General features: G+C 39.0%; 1 protein-coding gene across 1 annotated transcript in view; it reads right to left on the bottom strand.

Moving 5' to 3' along the window:
- The window catches only part of KIN (Kin17 DNA and RNA binding protein), a 77,128-nt gene that overhangs the window by 41,797 nt on the left and 8,631 nt on the right, over nt 1-26,700 (bottom strand). The window contains exons 3-5 of the mRNA XM_077169460.1: nt 18,036-18,079; nt 17,829-17,951; nt 15,883-16,064 (exon numbers count right to left, since the gene is read on the bottom strand). Of these exons, the coding sequence (XP_077025575.1) occupies nt 15,883-16,064; nt 17,829-17,951; nt 18,036-18,079 (349 nt within the window). The remainder of the gene's footprint in view (nt 1-15,882; nt 16,065-17,828; nt 17,952-18,035; nt 18,080-26,700) is intronic.

The following is a 26,700-nucleotide window of genomic DNA, read 5'->3' as shown; positions in this document are numbered from 1 at the left end:
CAGAAGCCCATCAAGTTACGGTGGCTAATAACTGCCCCTATTTGGACAGAGCAGTGGCCGCTGCCTTGAGAAAAACTTTCCGGCCTGCATTCCCTTGTCCAGGAACAGCTTTCCCTTGGACACATTGAGCCTTCCGTCAGTCCTCACAATTCGCCAGTCTTTGTAATCAAAAAGAAAACTGGCAAATGGCGTTTCATTCATGACCTCCGTAATATTAACGCCCAGATGGAAAAAATCGGATCCCCGCAGCCAGGACTCCCCCATCCTTCAGCCATTACACACGGCTACCATATCGTTGCCGTTGACATCAAGGACTGTTTCTTTTCTATTCCTCTCCATGAAGAGGACCGCCCTTATTTTGCTTTTTCAGTCCCTACAATTAACAATGCCACTCCTCATCAGAGGTTCCAATGGAAGGTCCTTCCTCAGGGAATGAAAAACAGCCCGGCAATGTGTCAGACTGATGTCTCGGTCGCTACTAACTCGCTTCTGTCATACTGTCAGGTGGTGCATTACATGGATGATATCCTTTTGGCCCACCGAGACCTGAATCATTTATCAGACTGTCTTACGGCTTTATTTGATAATTTCAAACAGCTACAGCTTGCCGTTGCACCTGACAAAATTCAACATTGCCCCCCTTCACATTCCTGGGCTACACCATCACTGACGAGATCCAACTCGCCTTCCCTAAGCTGGACCTCCCAGACCGATGCACCCTTAATGAGCTCCAATGCATCTGTGGGGACATTAATTGGCTGCGCTTCCACCTAAATATCACCGCTCATGAACTTAGGCCCCTGTCTGAACTTCTAGAGGGAGATTCCAACCCCTCCAGCTACCGTACTCTTAGTGACCCCGCACGAACATGCATATCCCTTATAAACGACAAAATCAAGGCCATGAGCCTCACCCGATTCCAACCAGAGCGCCATCTCTTGGCCCTAGTTATCAATACCCCAGGGACACCTACAGGTCTCCTTTACCAAGATAGGCGGCTTTTCTTGGTGCATTTGGCACTCACTTCTCTGGGAAAGATCACTCCGTACCAGGATGCAGTCTGTATTCTTGGAAGAAAACTTCGGACCACTGCTGTCTGCATGTTCGGCCTAGAGCCCGATACGTTAGTTCTCCCCTTTACTATGGAACAAATTAATCACCTTTGCCAATCCGACCTCAACACGCAAATTCTCCTTGCTGGCTACACAGGGAAAATAGACAATCACCTGCCCAAACAAAAACTCATCACATCCATGACCCTTCTTCCCTTTATCCTCAGCTCACACGCATTTCCCACCTCCAAGCCCATCCCCAATGCCCCCCTTGTTTTTACAGATGCAAACAAGACTCACAGCTCTATTGCTTTTAAGCAAACCAGTACTCCAAATACTGTTGAGGTACACCCACACTCTGGCTCAGTACAGCAGGGGGAGCTTTATGCCCTCCTGTCGGTTTTCCTTCACCACCAAAACTCTTCGTTAAACATCTTCACAGACAATGCATATGCAGCCCAAACTGTTAGGGCACTGCCACATGCGCTTCTTAAAAACAAGATGTCTCTCCAAGACGACATGCTTATAGCCATGAGAGACCTCCTGGAAAACCGTGCATTTCCCTGGTTCATCCAGCACATTCGGTCACACACTGAGCTCCCCGGACCCTTCACTGAGGGTAACGCTGCTGCGGACTCCGCGCTCACGGTCCATGTCTTGAGCTCTGACATCGACCAAGCCCGTGTACTCCATGCTAAATTTCACATGTCAGCACAATCCCTTCAACGGCTTTTCCCCTCACTTTCTGCGCAACAGTGCAAACACCTCACACGTACTTGCACTCAGTGTGGGCCCCTCCTTCCGATAGGCCCGCTACAACCACAGGGAGTAAAGCCACGTGGCCTACGACCTAATGCCATCTGGCAAATGAACATTACACACTTCCCTGGCTTTGGTAGGTTCAAGTATCTCCATGTCATTGTGGACACATACTCCAAATTCATCCATGCTTCCGCCCTCTCTGGAGAAAAGGCAAAACATGTCATCTCTACCTGCCTCCAGGCATTCAATACTATGGGGGTGCCGTGGGCTATAAAAACAGACAATGGGCCTTGTTACTCATCAAGGGTTTTCCAGCAGTTTTGCACTGATTGGCACATAACCCACAAAACCGGCCTTCCCTACAACCCCCAAGGACAAGCCATAGTTGAGCGCACACATCATACACTTAAACAGCAACTAAAAAAACTGAAGGAGCAATTCCCAGTAGGGTGCCCCCGAGATTGTCTCAACAACGCCCTCGTCACCTTAAACTTTCTGACCTTTGACGCTCACCGGTGCTCACCCACGGTAAAGCACTGGGCCACCCTTCGGGAGGCGCCTACACCCTATCCTCTGGTTACATGGAGGGACCCACTCACAAACGTGTGGAAGGGTCCACACCCACTCTTAACCCAAGGGCGAGGTTTTGCTTGTGTCTTTCCAGAAAACACAGACCAGCCCCTTTGGATCCCCAGTCAGCTGACCAAGCCCGCCGTGTCTAATGGACGAGCTCCCACAAACCCTGTGTCAACATGAATCGCAAGTGTCTTTTTCACCCTTCTCACCGTTCTCTCTCCTCTCGTTCTTGCTTCTACTTCTCCCCGATGCCTCCCTCCAATATACACCCTTCCCTTCCAATCCCCACCAGCCTTGGAACTATAAATCCCCATGGCTAACCACCCTGATCTCTTCTATTCTGGGACCCCTTTTCATCCTCCTTCTCCTGATATCTATAGGCCCATGTGTAATTAAGCGCCTCCTAGCTTTCGTTAAAGCACGAGTTAATGCTCTCCACCTTATGGTGCTTATGCAGCAATACCAACCTATTCCATCCCCTAGCGATGATGCAGCAATCACAGTATGACAAACCCTCTAGTTTAAAGGCCTGTTGCTAAACCATTTGTTTAAGACTTATTGCAGACATGGCTGAAAGGACATTAAGCGCTGAAGAAACATGTTGAAGATTTGTATTGTGAGCTGCCGTTAACAACCCCCTGTGCACCCTTCCCACCTGCTCTCCCACCAGCTGCTGTGTACCCCTGAATCCCAAGGAAATCCTTGGGCTCCTTGAGGCCCCCACCGCCCTCCCGAATACTGGTGGTTTTTGGCCTACCCCCTCCCGCATGCACTCCCGTTGTCTGGGCTTTGGGTTTATCATAAAGTAGCATCGCCTGCATCTCCACGGTCTCCATTACAGCCAGCCTACGCTATGCGTCACAATCCTCCTGGGTGATGATCAGCAGGCAGCCAGTGACGGGTAAGACCTCCAGGGGAGGCAACCTAAGGCGCTGCTGCCCCTCCTTCCGGTGGCTTGGCTGGTAGCCAAAGATGGGCAAGACCTCCAAAGGAGGCAACCTGAGACAGGCACAGTTACCCGGAAAGCTAAAAAACAAAAATGGAGGAATTGTTGGAGAAGCCATAAAATATCGCTATTGTTGGAGAAGCCATAAAACATCGCTGACATGGCTGCTGTAGCTGATGCAAGGCACACAAAATGGCTAACCTGAAATCTGCCCTCCACCCTAGCAACAACGGTGACCAATCCCAGTAATCTGCCCTCCAGCCTAGCAACAACGACCACCAATCCCAGCCCAACACGTGTCCCTGCATGCTTCCCAGCCTATATAAGCCTGTGCACTTCCTGAATAAAGCAGATGCCTTCCATTTTCCCCTGAGGGTTGTCTCCTGAGTGGCGTGCTGTGTGCTTTGTGTCTGTGTGACTGACTTAGTACGGCCGCTTACCCCCAGCCATCAGCTAACCAACCATCAGCTACCCCACACAAACCCTTAGCATAGTATCTGCCATAGTAATAGTTCAACCAATGGAAGTTGTTTTTACTACCAATAAAAGCTATTCTTGAGATATAGCAAAAATACACTTTTCTTAGATAATACGCCATATAATATGAAGGTGGAAGAACATAATATTACTTCTTAGATAATTGATATATTTAAATGTAGAATAAGGAAGCACTGATCAGTAGGATGCTACCTGCCTTTATGGTGAAGATACTATTTATACCTGTAAAGTATAAAATAACTGATAGCTTTTAGCAGTATTAAGCTAAAAAGTAAATTATTTTTCTCTATACAAGATGATGCAATCTTTCTTATTTCCACACTAAATTATGACTTTCCCTCTTCTGAAAATAGATTTTTACATTTCAAAAAAGGAGAAAAAATTTTTAAGAACAAAAACTTTCAGTCTTATTAGGAATTTAATTTTATGTCACAGCAGTTTCACTATTGTGTCTTTTTAATTTAATAGAGAAAATATCTGAAAGTTTGTGAGTATATGTTTTAATATACAATACAAACATACAATATACAAAACATACAATATATGTTTTAATATACAATACAAACACAAATATACTCACTCACTTCTTCAAGAAGTTCAATTAAAAAGCTGATTCATAGACTGGTCCTTATCAATGTCTTAAGACAATTGTTTTTAACTCTGATCTCCTGCTATTTCCTGCATCACTCTTTATTCTAAATGGCTCATGCTGGACATGTATAATAATGATCAGAGCAGATTCATTTAGAATAGTTAAAACTGAAAATAAGTCAAACGTTCATCAATGGGACAATGGCTAAATTGTGACATACTGACACAATGGAATACTATACAGCAATTTAAAAGAGTGAAAAGCCAATACAAGAAACAAAATGAAAAACTGCATAAATATTGTATTTGAGTTAAAGAAGCCAGATAGGAAAAAAACAACCACATCTGGTATGATTCCATTTATATGAAGCTCAAGACCAGAACAAATTTATCAATAGTGGTTATATCAGAGCAATGGTAACTTCTGGAAGAGTAGGGGATATTAGTTGGGAAAGGGCATAAAGGAACCCTTTAGGATACTTGATATTCTGTATTTTGATATGGTGGTGGTTACTTAGGTACCTGTATGTGTGAGTATGTGTAAAAATTCATTGGGCTGGCTAGGATTTTCAGGAAGATGGCTGAATAGAGTAGCTCAAGATTAGTTCCACAGAAAAGTTAGAGAAGGGACAGGAGGACAACTGAGGTGGCAATTTAGGTGTGCAGCTGACCTGGGAGAGCCTTCTGTACCACAAAGGGCAACACTGGTTGCAGAAGCCGAGGAACTGAGGCAGAGCTGGAGTCTAGCGTGGAGGTGTGGAGCCCACGGGAGTGCGGGGATGGGAGTCGGGGCTTGGAAGTAAGTCTAGTTCCTTGGGCGCGCTACCCTCACCTTTGCAGCCCCATGACCGGCGACTCACCCCATACCCACATACACAAATCCCATTTCCTGCTCCCATTCCCTACACTCCAGGTGCCCCCACCCCACCAGCCCCCAGTGCATGAACCTGCCCCATCCCCCGACCCCAAGTGCAGCCCAACCCACCTCTCCTGCACCCCTCTCAAGCACTACCTCCTCTTCCCTACTCCATGCAGGCTGTTGCCAGTGCATATAGGCTGCAGGCACTAACCTCCATACCCAGGCTACCCCTGTCTGCCTGTCCATAGTGTGGCACAGCCTCATACCACCCCCACTGAGCACTGAGCATCAGTTTAAGACACTCCTCGGTCCACGCATGCACATGGGCCCCCAATCGTATGATTCAGCTCTGGGAAACTCGGTTTACAGCACTCCTAGACTTGTGCGTGCGCACGGACCTCCAATCACGTCATTCAGCGCTGGGAACCACACTTTACAGCAGTCCGAGAACCACATATGCACACAGCCCTCAGCCACACTTCCCAGTTCTGAGGAAGTGCTGACCTGCACAGCCGGGTCATATGTGCCCCCAATTCATGAAGGCATAATGCTGAACTGCTACCACAGCTCTACACATACGCACAATGGGCCCCGTACCTTAGACCAGTGCACACCAGGGTTATGTCCCCCAGACCAGTGCACCTGCACAGCAACATCCTCCCTGACCGCTGGGCACCCATGTTGACAAGCATCAGCATAACATCCCCAACCTGCACTTATACCGGCCCTGAAACAATCCACCCACTGAGTACCCCACCCTGTACCCTGCTCCCTGTTATACAACCATCCTGCAAATACAAGGCCTTAGACTACTGAAAGAAATCAACTCCCAAAGTAAATTAATCAAGATATTTACATGCCATGAAGACAGCAGAAGAAAACTGAGCATATCACAATGCAGACAGATATAGCCTTGCCTAACGACCAAATTAAAACACCAGAGACACAGACATTGGAACAACTAATCTAAGATATTCATATAACTCTACTTAATAAAATAAGTAGGATGGCAAATTACATAAAAGAGACCAAGAAGACAGTAGATGAGCATAAAGAGGAATTTTAAAGAATAGAAAAACAGAGGCTATCAAAGAGATTAAAGACTCTGTTGACCAAATAAAAACCACACTAGGGGCACACAACACCATTTGAAGAGACAGAAGAAAGAATAAGTGGTATAGAGGACAGGCTAACTGACTTCAAAGACTCAAAACAGCAAATGGCAAAAAAGATGGAAAAAACTGAATTCGATCTCAGGGAAATGACAGACAAAACAAAGCACACAAATATAAGAATCAGTGGTGTCCCAGAAGGAGAAGAGATAAGTAAAGGGCTAGGAAGATAAGTTGAGAATATAATGGGGAAAAACTTTCCAACCCTCATAAAGGACATAAATATACAAGTCAAAGACGCCCAATGAACTCCAAACAGAATATTTCCAAATAGGCCTAAACTAAGACACATACTAATCAGTCTGTCAAATGCTGAAGAGAGGCAGAAAATCCTGAAAGCAGCAAGAGAAAAACAATCTACTACACACAAGGGAAACCAAATAAAACTGAGTTCAGACTACTCAACTAGCACCCTGGAGGTGAGAAGGAAGTGGTGTATGATATATTCAAGTTCCCAAAAGAGAAAGACTTCCAGCCAAGAAGTCTGTAACCAGCCAAATTGTCCTTCAAAACTGAGGGAGAGATTAAAGTTTTCACAGACAAAGAAGTCCTGAAAGAATTTGTCAACAAGGGACTGGCCCTAGAAGAAACACCAAAAGGAGTCCTGCCAGCTGAAAAAAAAGGATAGGAGAGGAGGGCCGGAGGAGGGCACAGAAGTGAAGAGTACTACTAAGGGCAATTTAAAGAACACAAAGAGAAAGAAGGAAAAGAATATACAGATCTGACAAAATAAAAAAGATAAGATGGTGGATTCAAGAAACACCTTTTCAGCAATAACTCTGAATGTTAGCAGACTAAACTTACCAATTAAAAGATACAGATTGGAAGAATGGATTAAGACACATAATCCAGCTACATGCTGCTTACAAGAGACTCATCTTAGACACAAGGATACAAATAGATTGAACGTGAAAGGATGGAAAAAGATTTTCCATGCAAGTTGTAACCAAAAGAAAAAGGAGTAGCTATACTAACATCGGACAAAACAGTCTTTAAACGTAAAGACATCATAAGACGCAAAGAAGGATACTATATACTGATTAAAGGATCAATTCACCAAGAAGACATAATAATCATAAATGTTGATGGTCCCAATCAAGGAGCTTCAAAATACATGAGACAGATAAGGGAGCAACAGTGTTTCAACAATAATAGAAGACTTCAATACACTACTCTCCTCTATAGATAGAACAACCAGAAGGAAGATCAACAAGGAAATATATAAGATAAATAACTTGATGAATGAATTAGACCTAACAGACATATATAGGTCATCACACCCCAAAGCACAAGGATATACATTCTTCTCTAGTACTCATGGAACATTCTCCAGGATAGACCACATTCTGGGACACAAAACAGGTCTTTATAAATTTAAAAACACTGAAATTATTCAAAGCACTTTCTCTGATCACAATGGGATAAACCTGGATTTCAATAACCACCAAATAACGAGAACATTGACAAATATATAGAGATTAAATAATATACTCTTAAACAACCATATGGTCAAAGAAGAAATTGCAGAGAAATCAGTAGCTATCTGGAGAAGAATGAAAATGAGAATACAACCTTTCAGAATTTATGGAATGCAGCAAAGGCTGTGCTAAGAGGGAAATTTATTGCCCTAAATGCCTATACTAAAAAACAAGAAAGAGCAAAAATAGAGGATTTAACAGCATACTTGGAGGAAACTGAGAAAGAACAGCAAACTAACCCAAAAGCAAATAGAAGAAGAGAAATAACAAAGATTAAAGCAGGGATAAATGAATGGAAGAACAAAAGAACAATAGAACGAATCAACAAAACCAAAAGTTCGTTCTTTGAGAAAATCAGTAAAATTGATGGGCCAGAGTGAGTTAAACAGTGAATAAAAAAGTATTTGCAATGGTCAGAAAGGGGGAAAATTCAACCTCCCCAACTTGAATTCTTGATATTCTCACAAGCAGTGCAGATAACCAAAGCTATAGGCTGAACCCCCAGTCTTGGGATTTGTTTATGTGAACTTCAACCCCACAAAGGATTATTAGGCCTACTTAAAATTAGACCTAAGAGTCACCTCCAAGAGAACTTCTTTTGTTGCTCAGATGTGGTCTCTCTCTCCAACCAACACAACAAGCAAACTCACCACCCTCCCCCTGTCTACATGGGACATGACTCCCAAGGGTGTGGACCTTCCTGGCAACATGGGACAGAAATCCTAGAATGAGCTGAGACTCAGCCTCAAGGGATTGAGAGAACCTTCTCAACCAAAAGGGGCAAGAGTTAAATGAGTCAATGGCTGAGAGATTCCAAACAGAGTAGAGAGGTGATCCTGGAGGTTATTCTTATGTATTAAGTAGATATCACCTTGTTATTCAAGATGTAATGGAGAGGCTGGAGGGAACTGCCTGAAAATATATAGAGCTGTGTTCCAGTAACCATGTTTTTTGAAGATGATTGTATAATGATGTAGTTTTCATAATGTGACTGTGTGATTGTGAAAACCTTGTGTCTGATGCTCCTTTTATCTACCTTGTCAACAGACAAGTAGAACATATGGAATAAAAGTAAATAACAGGGGGGACAAATGTTAAAATAAATTTAGTTTGAAATGTTAGGATCAATGAAAGGGAGGGGTAAGGGGTATGGTATGTATAAATTTTTTTTCTGTTTTCATTTTATTTCTTTTTCCGAATAGATGCAAATGTTCCAAGAAATGATCATGATGATGAATATGCAACTATGTGATGATATTTTGAATTACTGATTATATATGTAGAATGGAATGATCAAAACAGGAATGTCTGCATTTGTCTAGTGTTTTTTTTGGTATTTAAAAAAATAAAATTAAAAAAAAATTGATGGGCCACTAACAAGACTGACAAAGAAAAAAGAGAGAGGATGCAAATAAACAAAATCAGAAATGAGAAGGGGTGTGTTACCACAGGCCCTGAAGAAATAAAAGAAATCATAAGAGGATACTATGAAAACTATACACCAACAAACTGGACAGCTTAGATGAAATGGACAAATTCCCGAAGACATACAAACAAGCTATACTGACTCAGGAAGAAACAGAAAATGTCAACAAACCAATTACAAGTAAAGAGATTCAATCAGTCATCAAAAATTCTCCTACAAAGAAAAGCCCAGGGCCAGATGGCTTCACAGGGGAATTTTATCAAACATTCCAAAAAGAACTAACACCAATCCTGCCCAAACTTTACCAAAAAATTTAGGAAAAAGGAACCCTGCCTAACTCATTTTATGAAGCTAATATTTTAATAATAAAACCAGGTAAAGAGGCTATAAGAAAGGAAAACAACAGGCCAATCTCCTTAATGAACATAGATGCAAACATTCTTAAGAAAATATTAGCAAATCAAATCCAACAACACATTGAAAGAATATACAACATGACCAAGTAGGGTTTATACCAGGAATGCAAGGATGGTTCAACACAAGAAAATCAATTAATGTAATACAGCACGTTAATAAATCGAAAGGGAAAAATCACATGATCATCTCGATTGATACTGAAAAGGCATTCAACAAAATTCAGCATCCTTTTCTGATAAAAACACTTCAAGAAATAGGAATCCAAGGTAACTACCTCAATATGATAAAGGGAATATATGAAAAATCAAAAGCCAGCATCGTACTCAAGGGACAGAGGCTGAAAGCTTTCCCTCTAAGGTCACGAACAAGACAAGGATGTCCACTGTTACCACTATTATTCAACATTGTGTTAAAAGTTCTAGCTAGAGCAATCAGGCAGGACAAAAAAATAAATAAAAGGCATCCAAATTGGAAAGGAAGAAGTAAAACTCTCATTATATGCAGACGATATGATAATATACTTGGAAGATCCTGAGAAATCTACAGCAAAGTTACTTGAGCTAATAAACAAATTTAGCAAGGTGGTGGGATATAAAATTAATGTGAAAAAATTAGTAACATTTCTCCACAGTAGCAATGACCTAGTTGAGGAGTCAGTTAAGGAACATATTCCATTTAAAATAGCAACAAAAAGAATCAAGTACTTAGGAATGAACTTAACTAGAGATGTAAATGACTTGTATACAGAAAACTACATATCATTGCTAAAAGAAATCAAAGGAGATCTAAATAGTTGGAAAAACATTCCCTACTCGTGGATAGGAAGGCTAAATATAGTTAAGATGTCAATTCTCCCCAAATCGATCTACAGATTCAACAGGTACCAATCAAAATTCCAACAACCTACTCTGAAGATTTGGAAAAGCTAATTATCAAATTCATCTGGAAGGGAAAGACCCTGAATAGCTAAAAGCATCCTGAAAAAGAAGAACAAAGTGGGAAGAGTAATACTCCCTGACTTTAAAACCTATTATAAAGCCACAGTGGTCAAAACAGCATGGTATTGGCACAAAGTACCAGTGTTGACCAATGGAACTGAATCGAGAGTGCAGAAATTGACCACCAAATCTATGGTCAACTGATTTTTGACATGGCCCCCAAATCCTCTGAACTGGGACAAAATAGTCTTTTCAATAATTGGGCATGGAAGAACTGGATATCAATAGAGAAAAGAATGAAAGGGTTCCCCTATCTTACATACTACACAAAAATTAACTCAAAGTAGATCAAACGCCTAAATATAAGAACCAGTACCATAAAGCTTCTAGAAGAAAATGCAGGAAAACATCCTCAAGACCTAATAATAAGTGGTGGCTCCCTAAACTTTACACCCAAAGCACAAAAGCAACAAAAGAAAAAATAGACAAATGGGAACTCTTCAAAATCAAATGCTTCTGCACCTCAAAATACTTTGTCAAAAAGGTGAAGAGGCAGCTAACTCAATGTGAGAAAATATTTGGAAATCACATATCACACAAAGGTTTGATTTCTTGTATATACAAAGAAATCATACATCCCAACAGCAAAAGAATAAAAGAACAAACAATCCAATTATAAAATGGGCTAAAGATATGAATAGGCATTTTTCTGAAGAGCAAATACAGATGGCTTAAAAGCACATGAAGAGACACTCATTTTCACTGGCTATAAGGGAAATGCAGATCAAGACTACAATGAGATACCACCTCACACCTATAAGAATGGCTGCTATTAAACAAACAGGAAATTATAACTGTTGGAGAAGATGTGGAGAAACTCGGATACTTGTACGCTGTTGGTTGGAATGTATAATGGTACAGCCACTATGGAGGACTGTTGGGCTGTTCCTCAGGAAATTAATATATAGTTGCCCTATGATCCAGCAATAGCACTACTTGGTATAAATGCAGAAGAGCTGAAAGCAACGGCACAAACAGACATTTGCACACCAATGTCATAGTGGCATTAATCCTAATCGCCAAAAGTTGGAAACAGACCAAATGGCTACCAACAGATGAGTGGATCAACAAAATGTAGTATATACATATGATGGAATATTATTCCATCAGTAAGACAAAATGATGTCCTGAAGCACATGACAAGATGGATGAGCCTTGAGGATATAATGCTGAGTAAAAATAGCCAGATACAAAAGAATAGATACTATATAATTCCACTTTCATGACCAACATAAAGGTATAATCAGAGGGTTATAATACAGAATGTGGGGGACTTTGAGATTCATAGAAGCTAGACATGGGTGAACCATTAGCTAATGAGGTTGAACTTGGGTGTGTAAGGGAATGGATAGGAGTGAAGGTCGTTCTCTACTGGGTCTATAAGTAATATTACCATATTGGGGATGAACAAGATTGAAAGGGGTAGTATAGACCTACGTGTCCCACTGATTAAGACCAGAAATATGAATGAATTCTCATAAAAATTACTTCAAAGATATGATTCTTGTACAGAATGATTAAGTCCAGGGTACAGGAGGAAAACTGCTATTGCATCCTATGAGCTATGCTCAAAAGGAAACCATCAGCATAACCACAGCAACAGCAGAGGTAATTAATGGGGGGAAGGACAAGAGTTAAGATGAGGTTTAGATATCCTATTTGGTGAGGGTGTGTTTATTGGCTTTCCTTCTCTTGGAACAATGAAATTATCTAAAATTGAGAATGTTGATGGACTGTGGACTTTGGGCCCTGTACATGATGCCCAATGAATGTAGGTGGCTGAAGGATGCACTAACGGAGAAGTAGATTGGCAAATGATGGTGTATACTTATGAACAAAGGTTGTGCGGCTACAAAAAGGAACAAAGTCGTGAGGCATGCAATGATGGGAATGAAGATGTGGTATATTTGTTAAGACAAAATAAATCAGAAACAAAAGAACAAGATTGGTATGGTCACCTTTAGAAAATGCTTTTAAGAAAACTGGGGCCCAGATTGTAAGCTTTTAGAGCAGACACATTAAGTCTGGAGTGGTGATTATTATTTCTGGATTTTGAGAGGCTGTTTTATATATATAACCTGATATTTAGAGATCAGTATGAAACCAAGCAGATTGGAGTTAAAGTAGTTCAGAACATCGGGGTAAGGAAGACAGTGTCTATATTTTACAACCACATATACTCTTCGAGACCAATGGAAGAAAGGTTTATTTTCATCTGGAACTGAAATTTTCTGTAGTGCATAATCTAATTCAACCTATTTGTATAGCTTATTTGAACAACTGAAACACAGGGAGCACAGAATGAAAAAGAGGTCCTTTAATCCTGTACAGATTATTGTAATGCCTGGATACATCCTAGAGTATATTAAGCAGACAATCAAAAAGTATTGGCAAAGTCCCCTGAGGGATGGGAAAAGAATATGGAACTTTTAAACCTTACTATCAGGGATCTCCTGATACTGTGTCAAACTTTAGGGACATCCAAATCAATGGGCCGTGCCGCTGATCATGAGGGTTACTCTTGTGAAGCTTATGTAGGTAGCAGGGAAACTTAGACTATCTATAGGCATGCCTAAGAGTTATTTCTGGAGGACCTCTTTTGTTGCTCAGATGTGGCCTCAGTCTCTCTAAACTCAACTCTGGGAGTGAAATCATTGCCCTCTCCCCTACATGGAATATGACATCCAGGGGTGAAAGTCTCTCTGGTAACATGGCAGATGACTCCTAGGGATGAATCCAGACCTGGCACTGTAGGATCAACAATTTCATCTTGGCCAAAAGGGGTAAAAGAAGTGTAACTAAAAAAGTATCAGTGGCAGAGAGAGTTCAGGCAGTGAGTTGAGCAACTACTTGGGAAGTTGCTCTTACGCAAGCTTCAGGTAGATATTGCTCCCTAACACGAGCTGCCAATCCCCAACCAGGGGCATTCCAGTCAATCCTAAAGAACACCTAGGGTAATATATAAGATTCCACAAGGGTCCCATGCACTAGAGTAACTTCCCAGAAACCTACAACCTTCAGACAGGTCCCTGGTCCAGATAAGTCCTGAAACCTAGCCTAGCCTCTCCAGAACATCAGATAGTTCCATCTCCCTACCCCGTATTAGTGACAGACCTTTCCAATATCAAAAATTTTAAATTGCCATAGCCCAAACACCCCTAAAGAGAAGGATGGAAAGATCAAAAGTGATGGTGGAGTTATACAGAGAAGACAGGAGTCACCAAATGAATATAAATGCTGAATCATTAAACTGATATCTCTTTTAGTCTCCAGTATTTCAGAGCAGCTGGAAGTAAAAACCTAAAATTGTGAAATTGTAACCCACGTCAAAGTCTAAAATATGTTCCACAACTAATTGTGGTGCTGTGCCTTGAAATTTAAAGCTTTTTTGTATATATGTTATTTTTCACATAAAAAGAAGGAAAAAAAGTTGATTGTGATGATAAAAAAATATTTAAGCACTCTAGCATCCTATTTTCTGGAGCAGCTAGAAGGAAAAATAGGAGAGGATCGTATGGCAGCCTATGACAAACTCTGGGATCTCTCCTGTAACAACTTGTTGAAGAGTGCTTTGAAAACTATTGCTTATTTATTTCTTTGCTCTGCATATATGTTATACAATACAATAAAAAAAGTTAAAAAAAATGCATTGGGCTGTACAGTTAAAATTAACGTATCCTACACTTTCATATTTGTATGGTATACCCCAATTTAAAAGTTTTTTTAAAAATACTAAATAGTTTCATGTACATACCAGGCTGTATATTTCTGATTACATACAACTTTCAGTATGTAAGTGCCTTGAGGGCCAAGATTTTTGCATTCTCTGGCCACTGCTTAATCTCCAGTGCACACCAGAGTGCCTGGTACACAGAATATACCCAATAAATATTTGTTCAAATCATGCTTTGACTCTAGCTATTCTAAATCTAAGCCACCTATACCATGTCTTATCCCTCACACTGTTTACCTAGGTTTTGGCCATTAATTCTTCAAGTTTCCTCAGCTTATGGGTCAAATCTACTTGCAAATATTCTTTTCTTTCACAGGCAGGAGTAAGAATTGGTCCTCTATGTCTCCACACACTGGATTTATCTCCAGCTTAGCACTAGTTGCAATCAATTATTTATATCTTCCCCATTAGATAGTATGTTTGTTTTAAAGATGAGGAAACTGAGGTTTAGAAAGATTATATTATACAAGATCAGGAAGTTATTTAGCAAATTAGGAATTGAACCCAGGTGTGCTGGTTTGAAAGTATGTATGTACCTTAGAAAAGCCATGTTTAATCCTAATCCTATTTTGTAAAGGCAGCTGTTTCTTCTAATCCCTATTCAATATGGAATGTTGGAAACTTTAATTAGATTATCTCCATGGAGATGGGACTCAATCAAGAGTGGGTACTAAATTTGACTGGATGGAGATGTGACTCCACCTAATCAGGTGGGTCTTGATCAATTTACTATAATTCTATAACAGAGGAAACATTTTGGAGAAAGCAGGAGATTTGGAAAGAGTAGAGAAGAACGACAGAGCCACAAGAAAGCCACAACAGAGAATGCTGCAGAACTACGAAAAAGAGAGTCCACTAGCTAAAGGCATTTGAAGATGAAGAAGAAAAACACCTCCCACGGAGCTGGAGAGGAAGCTAGGAGATGACGCTGTGTTCGCCATGTGCCCTTCTAGCCGAGAGAGAAACCCTGACTGTTTGCCATGTGCCTTTCCACTTCAGAGAGAAACCCTGAACTCCATCGGCCTTGAAGGTTATCTTTCCCTGGATGCCTTAGACTGGACAATTCCACAGACTTGTTTTAATTCTGGGACATTTTCTTGGCCTTAGAGCTGTAAACTAGCAACTTATTAAATTTCCCTTTTTGAAAGCCGTTCTGTTTCTGGTATATTGCATTCTGGCAACCAGCAAACTAGAATACCAGGTTTGTCTCAACTCCAAAATCTGCGCTTTTATACTTTATCATGCTCTCTTTCCTCTTAACTAAGGAACAATCCTAAAAAAACTCAATACAATGCTTACAAAAACAAGCAATTTTGCATCTTTAGGTCATGCCTTTCTAAATGATATTGCTTTTCTAGATGATACTGTTTTTACCTGTTCTTTTCCTTCAAGACCTCTTCTCACTTGCTCTTCAATAAATTTGGCAGTTTTTTCTTCATCATCAAGATCCTGTTTCTTCTTTTTCTCTAGTTCCAACTGTCGACGGATAGTTTCTGGGTCCCTATCTATGTACTGGATATACCATCCTTTTGGCGTCTCATCTACTTTGCACAAGCCTTAAAAAAATAAAAAAGGCATGTACACTTTTAGGCACTCAAAGCTAACTTTAAGTATAGATAAAATATGTTCTATTTCATCATTTACATACTCATTTAAATACCCTCATTCAAACATATTCAAATACACTAATTTACACATATATGAATTTTCCTATTTATAAGTAATAAAATTTAGATACTATAAGTAGACTATTTTCCTGGTTTCTTTAAACAGAAAAAATTATTATTCTTATTCTCATATTGTTAAGTTGAAGCAACACATTTAAAAAGGGAAACACATGAAAGAAGTATTATCTTACATAGTAATAACTCAAATGTGTCAAAGTAAGTAACATTGAATGAACACAATATTCTGCTAACTTAAATAAGTAGAAATGTTCCCTTAAAATAAAGTCAAGTAACAGTGAATTAAGTTACCACTTTAACCCAAAATTTCTTTCTCCTTTCTGACCTTTCTTTATATTATCAAGAATGTAAAAAGACAACCTACAGAATGGAAGAAAATATTTGGGAACCATCTTTCTTATAAGGTCAAATAACTAAAAAATATAAAGAACTCCTACAACACAAAAACAAAACAATAACCAATTAAAAATGGTCACAGAACTTAAACAGACATTTCTCTAAAGAAGATACACTCATGTTTAATAAGCATCATAAAAAATGCTTAACATCATTAGTCTTTAAAGAAATATAAATCAAAATCACAAAGAGATACCACTGCACACATATTAGGAAGGCTATAATAACAATGAAATGGAAAAAAAAAAAACCCAGCAAATTAACAAATGATGGTGAGGATGTGGGAAAAATTGGAATTCTCATACATTACTGATGGGAATATAAAATGGTGCAGTTACTGTGGAAAACAGTTCGGCCGTTCCTCAAAAAGTTAAGACAGAATTACCACATGACATGGCAATTTCACACTGGATATACATAAAGAATTGAAAACAGGGACTCAAACAGATACTTATACATCAGCATTCACAGCAGTATTATTCACAATAGCCAAAAGATGGAAACAAGACAAATGTTCATCAACAGATAAACAGAAAAAGAACATGTGACATATACATAGAATGGAAAGTTATTCAGCCACAAAAAGGAATTGAGTTCTGATACATGCCACATTACGGGTGAACCTTCAAAACATTATGCTAAGTATAATAAGCCAGATACAAAAGGAAAAATGTTATATGATTCCACTGAAATGAAATATCTAGAATAAGTAAATTCATAGAAACAAAAATTAGATTAGACTTTACCAGGGACTGAGGGGTAGGAGAAATGGTTTTCTTTTCGGAATGGGTATAGCTTCTGTTTGAGGTGATGAAAAAAAGTTGGTAATGGATAGTGTGATGGTAATACAACACTGTTAAGTATAATTAATGCCACAGAATTGCACAATGAAAATAGTTTGAATGGCAAATTTTATGTATATATATTTTATCACAATTAAAAATAATCTTAAGAAAAATTTCCTAAAGTAAGATGAATATGAGGGGAAAAAAATGGAAGAGATTGCTAATAACCCTTAAACTAAATGATAGATCCTCATACTGTCAAAAGAATAATTCAGACACTAGTATTCAATTGTAATAAGCAAAATCAATCTTGGAATATTAGGCTTCTCTTCAGCAGTTTAATTGCCCTACTCATACTCTTTTTCCATGAATTGAATTTACATGCAAAGTATGACAATTCTCTCTCTCTCTGCAATGGTGCCACATGACAACTATTCAAATAGTCTCTTCTTACCTTCTCTGCCCAACCACTTAGTAAAATCAGTTAGGGTTTCCCACTGAGTAGCATTCATATGGATGTGCTCTCGATGGCTGATATATTCATTATATACAATGTTGTTATGGACTCTCTTAGTGCCTAGGAACAAAATATGACACTGTTGACCCTGAGAAGATTATAAAATTATAAAGTTATTATTTACACAATATTTAAGATGTTTACCAAAGCGTCTCCTGAGAAGTTCTAGAAAGTCATTTCGGAATTCTCTATTAAAGAAAGAAAGGAAAGCATTAAGGTAATTTGTACAAATAAATAGCATCATCTTCCCAAAATGTAAACAATCATATGGTTTTAATACCCAAATGATATATGACACATCCGTGTGGATAGTTGTTATAAACCTCTAAGAAATGAATAAGGAAAGAATACCAAAAGATTATAGCTTTCAAGAATTAAAATTAAAGGTCAGCTTTAGAGTTGAAAATTTTTTATCTTGGCAAAGTAGCCATAGCAAAAGCCACCATGCATGTCTGGAGTGCATCCTTCATGAAGTCCCTTAGTGCTAAGGAAAGTGGCATACTAATTGCACTTGATCTCTGATAACAAAACATGCCTTTATTCTGTATGAAATTGGTACTTATGTGTCCCCCTGAACTGAGTACAGTGTGATAATACTAGATGAGTATAGATAAATAAAACATAAATCTTGACCTTCAGATGACTATGACCTAGTAAAACCAATCATAACAACAATCAAACTGAAAAAGAGATAAAATATCACAGAAAGAGTTAAGGGAGATGCCAGAGATGATATGTAACATGGACACTGAAGTATAAATAGGCCTTTAATAGGTGAAGAAGGAAGAAAACGCCATTTCCAGCTGACACAAACATGAAGGGAAGACAATTAATCTAATTTTGCTAAAGTTAAGGAAAGATAAATATGAGGATAAGAAAGTTGACAGAATAGAAATATGGTGGGAAGATATGGCTGGAAAATATGGTTAGGGCTAATTTTTGAAGTACCTTGAAGGTCATGTTAAAGAGGCTGAGTTTTATCAGGCAATGGAAAAGCACTAAAGAATTTAGTTTGCGAATTACTTTGTTAAAATATGTGATTTAGAAAGCTAATCCTTGTGGAAAATATAGAACAACAATCATCAAACTGTGATCCCTAGATCACAGCATAAGTATCACTTAGGGACTTGGTGGAAATCTGAATTCTCCAGCCCCACTCCAGATCTACTGAATCAGAAACTGGACATGGGCCTTTTTTTTTTATTATTATTTATTATTTTTTTTATTAATTAACGGAAAAAAAAAAAGAAATTAACCCAACATTTAGAAATCATACCATTCTACATATGCAATCAGTAATTCTTAACATCATCACATAGATGCATGATCATCGTTTCTTAGTACATATGCATCGGTTTAGAAGAACTAGCGACACACCAGACAAAGATATAGAATGTTAATATAGAGAAAAGAAATAAAAGTAATAATAATAGTAAAAAAACAAACAAAAAAACAAACCAAAAAACAAAAACAAACAAACAAACAAACAAAACCTATAGCTCAGATGCAGCTTCATTCAGTGTTTTAACATGATTACTTTACAATTAGGTATTATTGTGCTGTCCATTTTTGAGTTTTTGTATCTAGTCCTGTTGCAGTCTGTATCCCTTCAGCTCCAATTACCCATTATCTTACCCTGTTTCTACCTCCTGCTGGACTCTGTTACCAATGACATATTCCAAGTTTACTCTCGAATGTCCGTTCACATCAGTGGGACCATACAGTATTTGTCCTTTAGTTTTTGGCTAGACTCACTCAGCATAATGTTCTCTAGGTCCATCCATGTTATTACATGCTTCATAAGTTTATCCTGTCTTAAAGCTGCATAATATTCCATCATATGTACCTACCAGAAGAGGAAATACAAATGGCCAAAAGGCACATGAAGAGATGCTCAATGTCCCTGGCCATTAGAGAAATGCAAATCAAAACCACAATGAGATATCATCTCACACCCACCAGAATGGCCATTATCAACAAAACAGAAAATGACAAGTGCTGGAGAGGATGCGGAGAAAGAGGCACACTTATCCACTGTTGGTGGGAATGTCAAATGGTGCAACCACTGTGGAAGGCAGTTTGGCGGTTCCTCAAAAAGCTGAATATAGAATTGCCATACGACCCAGCAATACCATTGCTGGGAATCTACTCAAAGGACTTAAGGGCAAAGACACAAACGGACATTTGCACACCAATGTTTATAGCAGCGTTATTTACAATTGCAAAGAGATGGAAACAGCCAAAATGTCCATCAACAGAAGAATGGCTGGACATGGGTCTTTTTGTGTTTTAACAAGACTTCTCACTGATTCTGATGCAGGTTAAAGTTTGTGAACCACTAATGTAAAACATGCACAGGAGGAGCAGTAACTTCAGGTTGGAAGACTAGTTAGGAAGCTACTGAAACAATTTAGGTGAGAAATAACCATTACTAGGGCAATGGGAATGGGAAAGACGTAAGTTTAAATGACATTGTACAGGAGAATCAACAAGAGGAAATCCAAAGAGGACTCTGAGTTTTTAGGAGTCTGTGTAGATAGCTTTTAGCAAGAACAGGATAAAAAGCAGGTTTAGTGGAGAGAATACTAAATTCGCCTTTAGAAATGCTAACTTTGAGAAGGTCTTAAGAAGTATAGATTAGAATTTTTCAAGGAAAAAAGAATCTGTAACTGAAGACAGATGTCAGGAATGTTGAACAGCAAGAGTTGGGAGTTGTGCATACATAAAGGTGACAGTGAAAGGATGTGATAACTCATGGAGGCTGTGTAGAAACAAGAAAAGAAGCCAAGTGGGGTCGCTGAAGGAGGAGCAGGGACAGGAAGAAGAGACAATGAAGAAAACGACCACAAAGGGATTAGTATAAGAAAACCAAGATAGGTTAAAAAAAAGAAGAAAAAGACAACCATGATAGAACATGAAACAGAGAGGTGCTTCAATTATGAGTCAACAGCATTAGCCACTGAAGGAAGATCAAGGAAGATGAAGACTCTTCAGTAGGTTGACAGTGGCCTGAAGAGTAAATGGGAAGTGGGAAGGAAGGCACTGAGTGTAGATGGCCCTGGCCAGAATGGTATTTCCCAAATATGATATATTATTCCCCGGTGGGTACATATATTATATCTGATGATTCCAGGTGGTTCACAGATAAAAGCTGTTTGCCTTTTATAGGTTATTTGTAGCAATGGTGCAAAAGCAATGGAGGGTAAACCTGGTGGTATCTTAGCACAAATCAGTAGTAACAAATTCTACTGAAAGTTTATGTATTTTTCACTGTAAGCACTCACAATGAAAACACTGTTGGTTTCATTTAGAATGTCTGCAGAAGCAGTAAAATTTATTGTTTTGGACCTCAACCCTTGGGCATATGTCTTTCCAATATGTAATGAAACTGAATTATGTATAAACTACTTCTGCTGTATGATGATTGTTTTGAGGAAAAGCACTTATGCAACTGTTTGAATTGCTGAATTACCTTTTTCACGGAACACCCTTTTACGTGAAAGAATGTCTAACATAAACTATGGTTATTTCAACTTGGGTATTCAGTATATATTTTCTCAAAAATAAACAAAGTGAGCCTGACACATCAAGGAAAACAACTGACAGTATTTGTTGTCAATGACAAAATTTGAGATGTCAAGTAAAAAAATCAGAATTCTTGGTAAAGTAGTATTTACCACCATAAGGCTACCATCTTTCCAATGCTTACAGATGTTTCTACTGAGCTTGGTACTGATATTAATAACCATGATTTTATGAAATTGTATAATAAAACTATCACCATTTGGAAGGGGGCATAACTCAGTGAAGCAATATATTCTAAATGACTGAAGCTTGACATTATAAAATCATGCAGGGGTACAAAATTCATTCAAAATAAAAAATAAACTAATGGATTTTTTACATAACAGTAAAAAAATTCACTGATACAGTTTCTGATTGCACACTGCAATCAATTCTTAGGGAATAACCACTGGTTGTGTCTTTGTGGTATTAAAGAAAAGTACCCAAAATTAATTGAAAAAGGCTATTAAAATACGTCCCCCTACCAATTATATTTCTGGGTAAAGGCTGGATTTTCTTTATATGCCTCAACTAAAACAACGTTTCTCAAGAGACTGAATGTAGAAACAGATGTGAAAATCCAACTGTTCCCTCAGGGGTCAAGATGGTGGCTTAACAACCTGAGCATTTTAGTTCATCCTCCAGAACAACTGCTAAATAACCAGAAACAGTACAGAACAGCTCCTGGGGCCACGTCAGTGACCAGACACACAGCGTACCCCAGTCTGGACCAGCTGGACCGGCTGCGAGCACCCCCCAAAACCGTGAGTTCCCAAAGCTGCGGCGGCAAGCTCCCCTCCCCCACAGGCCGCTTCCCAAAGGGGAAAGGAAAGGACTTTACCAGCAGCAGGGACTGGGCACAATCAAACGCCAATTGTGGAACTAATTAACAAATTCTGACTACTAAAAATAGGCCCCCAGCTTAGGTGAACCTGATCAAAGCGGAGGTTGCTCATTTTTGCCCCGGCGCCAAGGGGGCAGGACTGACAGAAAAAGGGGGAAAAAAAAGAAGGAAACAGGTTTTTGTGGCTGTGTATCTACAAAGGCTTGACTGCCTCTGGATATAGCGTCAGGACTTTTCAGGCTGCAACTGCCCCAGGCATAGGCAGAAGTGAGCTCTTTTGGGGGCTTACCTGGAGCCTGTGCCTTCCACAGGGGAGGGGTGAAGGCCCATCCAGGTGGAATCCCTCCATCAAGGAATTCAGACACCAGTGCTTGGTAATTTGAAGCCATTAAAACCAGCCTACAACCTCTCCTCTGTCTCCAACAAACCCCCAGCCAGGGTTAAAGGTACCGCATCATCTTATGCTGGTGGGACCTGCAGTCAGACAAGCGCCACATACTGGGCAGGATAAGAAAAACAGAGTCCAGAGACTTCACAGGAAAGTCTTTCAACCTGCTGGGTCTCACCCTCAGGGAAAACCGACACAGGTGACTCTTTCCTGCTGATAGGAGGCCAGTTTGGTCTGGGAAAATCTGGCTGGGGTCTATAATATCTAAGCAGACCCTCCTAAGAGTGTGGGGGGGAAAGGTACCACACAAGCAGGGCAAGAAACAAGAAAAGAAGAACTGAAAAATTCTCCTCTGTTAAACAAAACTTAAGCTAAAGGTTCAGATAAAGCTGAACAGAATGTCAAAGAACAGATAGACAACAAATTCATCCAGCAAGAAAACCCTAGATAAAAGAAGTGAAAGCAATCTCCAGAATAAACTAATTAAGGTAATTAAATGCCTAGACACCAGCAAAAAATAACAAATCACACTAAGGAAATTGAAGATATGGCCCAGTCAAAGGAACAAACCAACAATTCAAATGACATACAGGAGCTGAAACAACTAATTCAGAATATACGAACAGACATGGAAAACCTCATCAAAAACCAAATCAATGAATTGAGGGAGCATATAAAAAAGGCAAGGAAGGAACAAAAAGAAGAAACTGAAAGTCTAAAAAACAAATCACAGAACTTATGGGAATGAAAGACACAGTAGAAGAGATGAAAAAAACAATGGAAACCTACAATGGTAGATTTCGAGAGGCAGAACATAGGATTAATGAACCGGAGGACAGAACATCTGAAATCCAACAAGAAACAGAAACTATAGGAAAAAAAATGGAAAAATACGAGCAGGGACTCAGGGAATTGAAAGACAATATGAAGCGCATGAATATACGTGTTGTGGGTGTCCCAGAAGGAGAAGAGAAGGGAAAAGGAGGAGAAAAACTAATGGAGGAAATTATCACTGAAAATTTCCCAACTCTTATGAAAGACTTAAAATTACAGATCCAAGAAGTGCAGCAAACCCCAAAGAGAACAGATCCAAATAGACATACTCCAAGACATTTAATAATCAGAATGTCCAAGGTCAAAGAGAAAGAGAGGATCTTGAAAGCAACAAGAGAAAAGCAATCCATCACATACAAGGGAAGCCCAATAAGACTATGCGCAGACCTCTCAGCAGAAACCATGCAGGCGAGAAGACAGTGGGATAATATATTTAAATTATTAAAAGAGAAAAACTGCCAACCAAGAATTCTATATCCAGCAAAACTGTCCTTCAAAAATGAGGGAGAAATGAAAACATTTTCAGACAAAAAATCACTGAGAGAATTTGTGACCAAGAGACCAGCTCTGCAAGAAATACTAAAGGGAACACTAGAGACAGATACGAAGACAGAAGAGAGAGGTGTGGAGAAGAGTGTAGAAAGGAAGACTATGAGTAAAGGTAAAAAGGAAGGAAAATTAGATATGACATATAAAATCCAGAAGGCAAAATAGTAGAAGAAAGTACTACCCATACAGTAATAACACTGAATGTTAATGGATTAAACTCTCCAATCAAAAGACATAGTCTGGCAGAATGGTTTAAAAAACAGGACCCATGTATATGCTGTCTCTACTCAAATGTGACGAGGCCAAGGACACAAATGGACATTTACATGTTTATAGCAGCATTATTAACAATTACCAAGTGATGGAAACAGCCAAAATGTCCATCAACAGACAGTTGACTAAACAAACTGTGACATTTACATAAGATGGAATATTATGCAGCTGTAAGACAGAATAAAGTTATGAAGTATGTAACAACATGAATGGACCTGAAGGACATTATGCTGAGTGTGATTAGCCAGAAACAAAAGGACAAATACTGTATGGTCTCACTGACATGAACTGATGTTAGTGAATAAACTTAGAATATTTCCTTGGTAACAGAGACCATCAGGAGATAGAAATAGGGTGAGATATTGGGTGATTGGAGCTGAAGGGATACAGATTGTGCAACAGGACTGAATATAAAATCTCAGATATGGACAGCACAATACTACCTAACAGTAATGTAATTATGTTAAAACACTGAATGAACCCGCATGTGAGAATGATAGAGGGAGGAGGACTGGGGACATAAATGAAATCAGAAAGAAAGATAGATGGTAAAGATCGAGATGGTATAATCTAGGAATGCCTAGAGTGTATAATAATAGTGAAATGTACAATATACAAATTTAAGAAATGTTTTTGCCTGAGGAAGAACAAAGGAATGTCATTATTGCAGGGTGTTGAAAATAGATGATAATTAATACTTTAAAATGTCACCTTATGTGTGAGACTAAAGCAAAAAATGTTTATTTGTTACAAAATTTATATTTTGACTAGAGCATTTCCTAATATAACTCATGTAGATAGTTTGACTGAATGTCATAAGTACTTGGAATCTCAGGTAGGACATGAGATTTTGTTGGTTTGTCCAGAGTGATGCCTGGATGAATCCCAGAGTGATTTGATCAGTGACTGGAAAAGTATTTGCAAGCCCCCTTCAGGGAATGGTGAGAGTGGGGAGAAATTCAACTTCCCCAAGTTGAATTCTTGATATTCTCACAAGCAGTGTGGACAACCAAAGCTATAGGCTGAGCCCCCAGTCTTGGGGTTTGTTCACATGAAACTTAACCCCACGAAGGATAGGTCAAGTCTGCTTAAAATTTAGGCCTAAGAGTCACCCCCAAGAGAGCCTCTTTTGTTGCTCAGATGTGGCCTCTCTCTCCAGCCAACACAATGAGCAGTCTCACCACCCTTCCCCTCTCTGCGTGGGACATGACTCCCAGGGGTGTGGACCTTCCTGGCAATGTGGGACAGAGATCCTGGAATGAGCTGAGACTCAGCATCAAGGGACCGAGAAAAACCCTAGAATCAGCTGAGAATTAACATCAAGGGATTGAGAGAACCTTCTCGACCAAAGGGGGAAGAGTGAAATGAGACTAAGTGTCAATGGCTGAGAGATTCCAAACAGAGTTGAGAGGTTATCCTGGAGGTTATTCTTATGCATTAAGTAGATATCACCTTGTTGTTCAAGATGTAGTGGAGAGGCTGGAGGGAACTGCCTGGAAATGTAGAGCTGTGTTCCAGTAGCCATGTTTCTTGATGATGATTGAACAATAATATAGCTTTCACAATGAGACTCTGCGAATGTGAAAACCTTGTGTCTGATGCTCCTTTTAGCTACTATATCAGCAGAAGAGTAGAACATATGGAATAAAAATAAATAATAGGGGGAACAAATGTTAAAATAAATTTAGTTTGAAATGCTAGTGGTAAATGAAAGCGAGGGGTAAGGGGTATGGTATGTATAATTTTTTTTTTCTGTTATCGTTTTATTTCTTTTTCTGTTGCCTTTTTATTTCTTTTTCTAAATTGATGCAAATTTTCTAAGAAATAATGAATATGCAACTATGTGATGACATTAAGAATTACTGATTGTATATGTAGAATGGAATGATCTCTTAATGTTTTGTTTGTTAATTTTTTTAATTAATAAAAAAAGTTAAAAAAAAAATCCAACTGTTCATTAGGTGAAATCCTAAAATGATTTGCAAAAAAGGTAAAACAACATCATTCTTATCACTGATTTTTTTTTTTTTGGAAAATAGAGTCAACTTTCATTAAAAAGTTATTTTTTAACATGTAATACGTTTAGTATTGCTACTTGTAAATAAGTTAATAAAAACTTCAAATATTCTCAGTTTTAATTTCTAACTTTTAAGTATTGCTTGATATAACCCATATAAACAGAAGTTCTTTGGAGTCAACAATAATTTTTTTTTTCAAGGTGCATGGTCTGGGAATCGAACAATAATTTTTAAATATGTAAAGGGGTCCTACAACCAAAACTTTGAGAAACACTTACCTGGAAGTTTGAAAAAAAAGAGATTCATGGAAACAAGATTAAATAATAAATAATAAAACCT

The sequence above is a fragment of the Tamandua tetradactyla genome, chromosome 7 (genome assembly GCF_023851605.1).
Source record: "Tamandua tetradactyla isolate mTamTet1 chromosome 7, mTamTet1.pri, whole genome shotgun sequence".
Lineage (NCBI taxonomy): Eukaryota > Metazoa > Chordata > Mammalia > Pilosa > Myrmecophagidae > Tamandua > Tamandua tetradactyla.
This window is presented reverse-complemented; position numbering and strand designations above follow the sequence as displayed.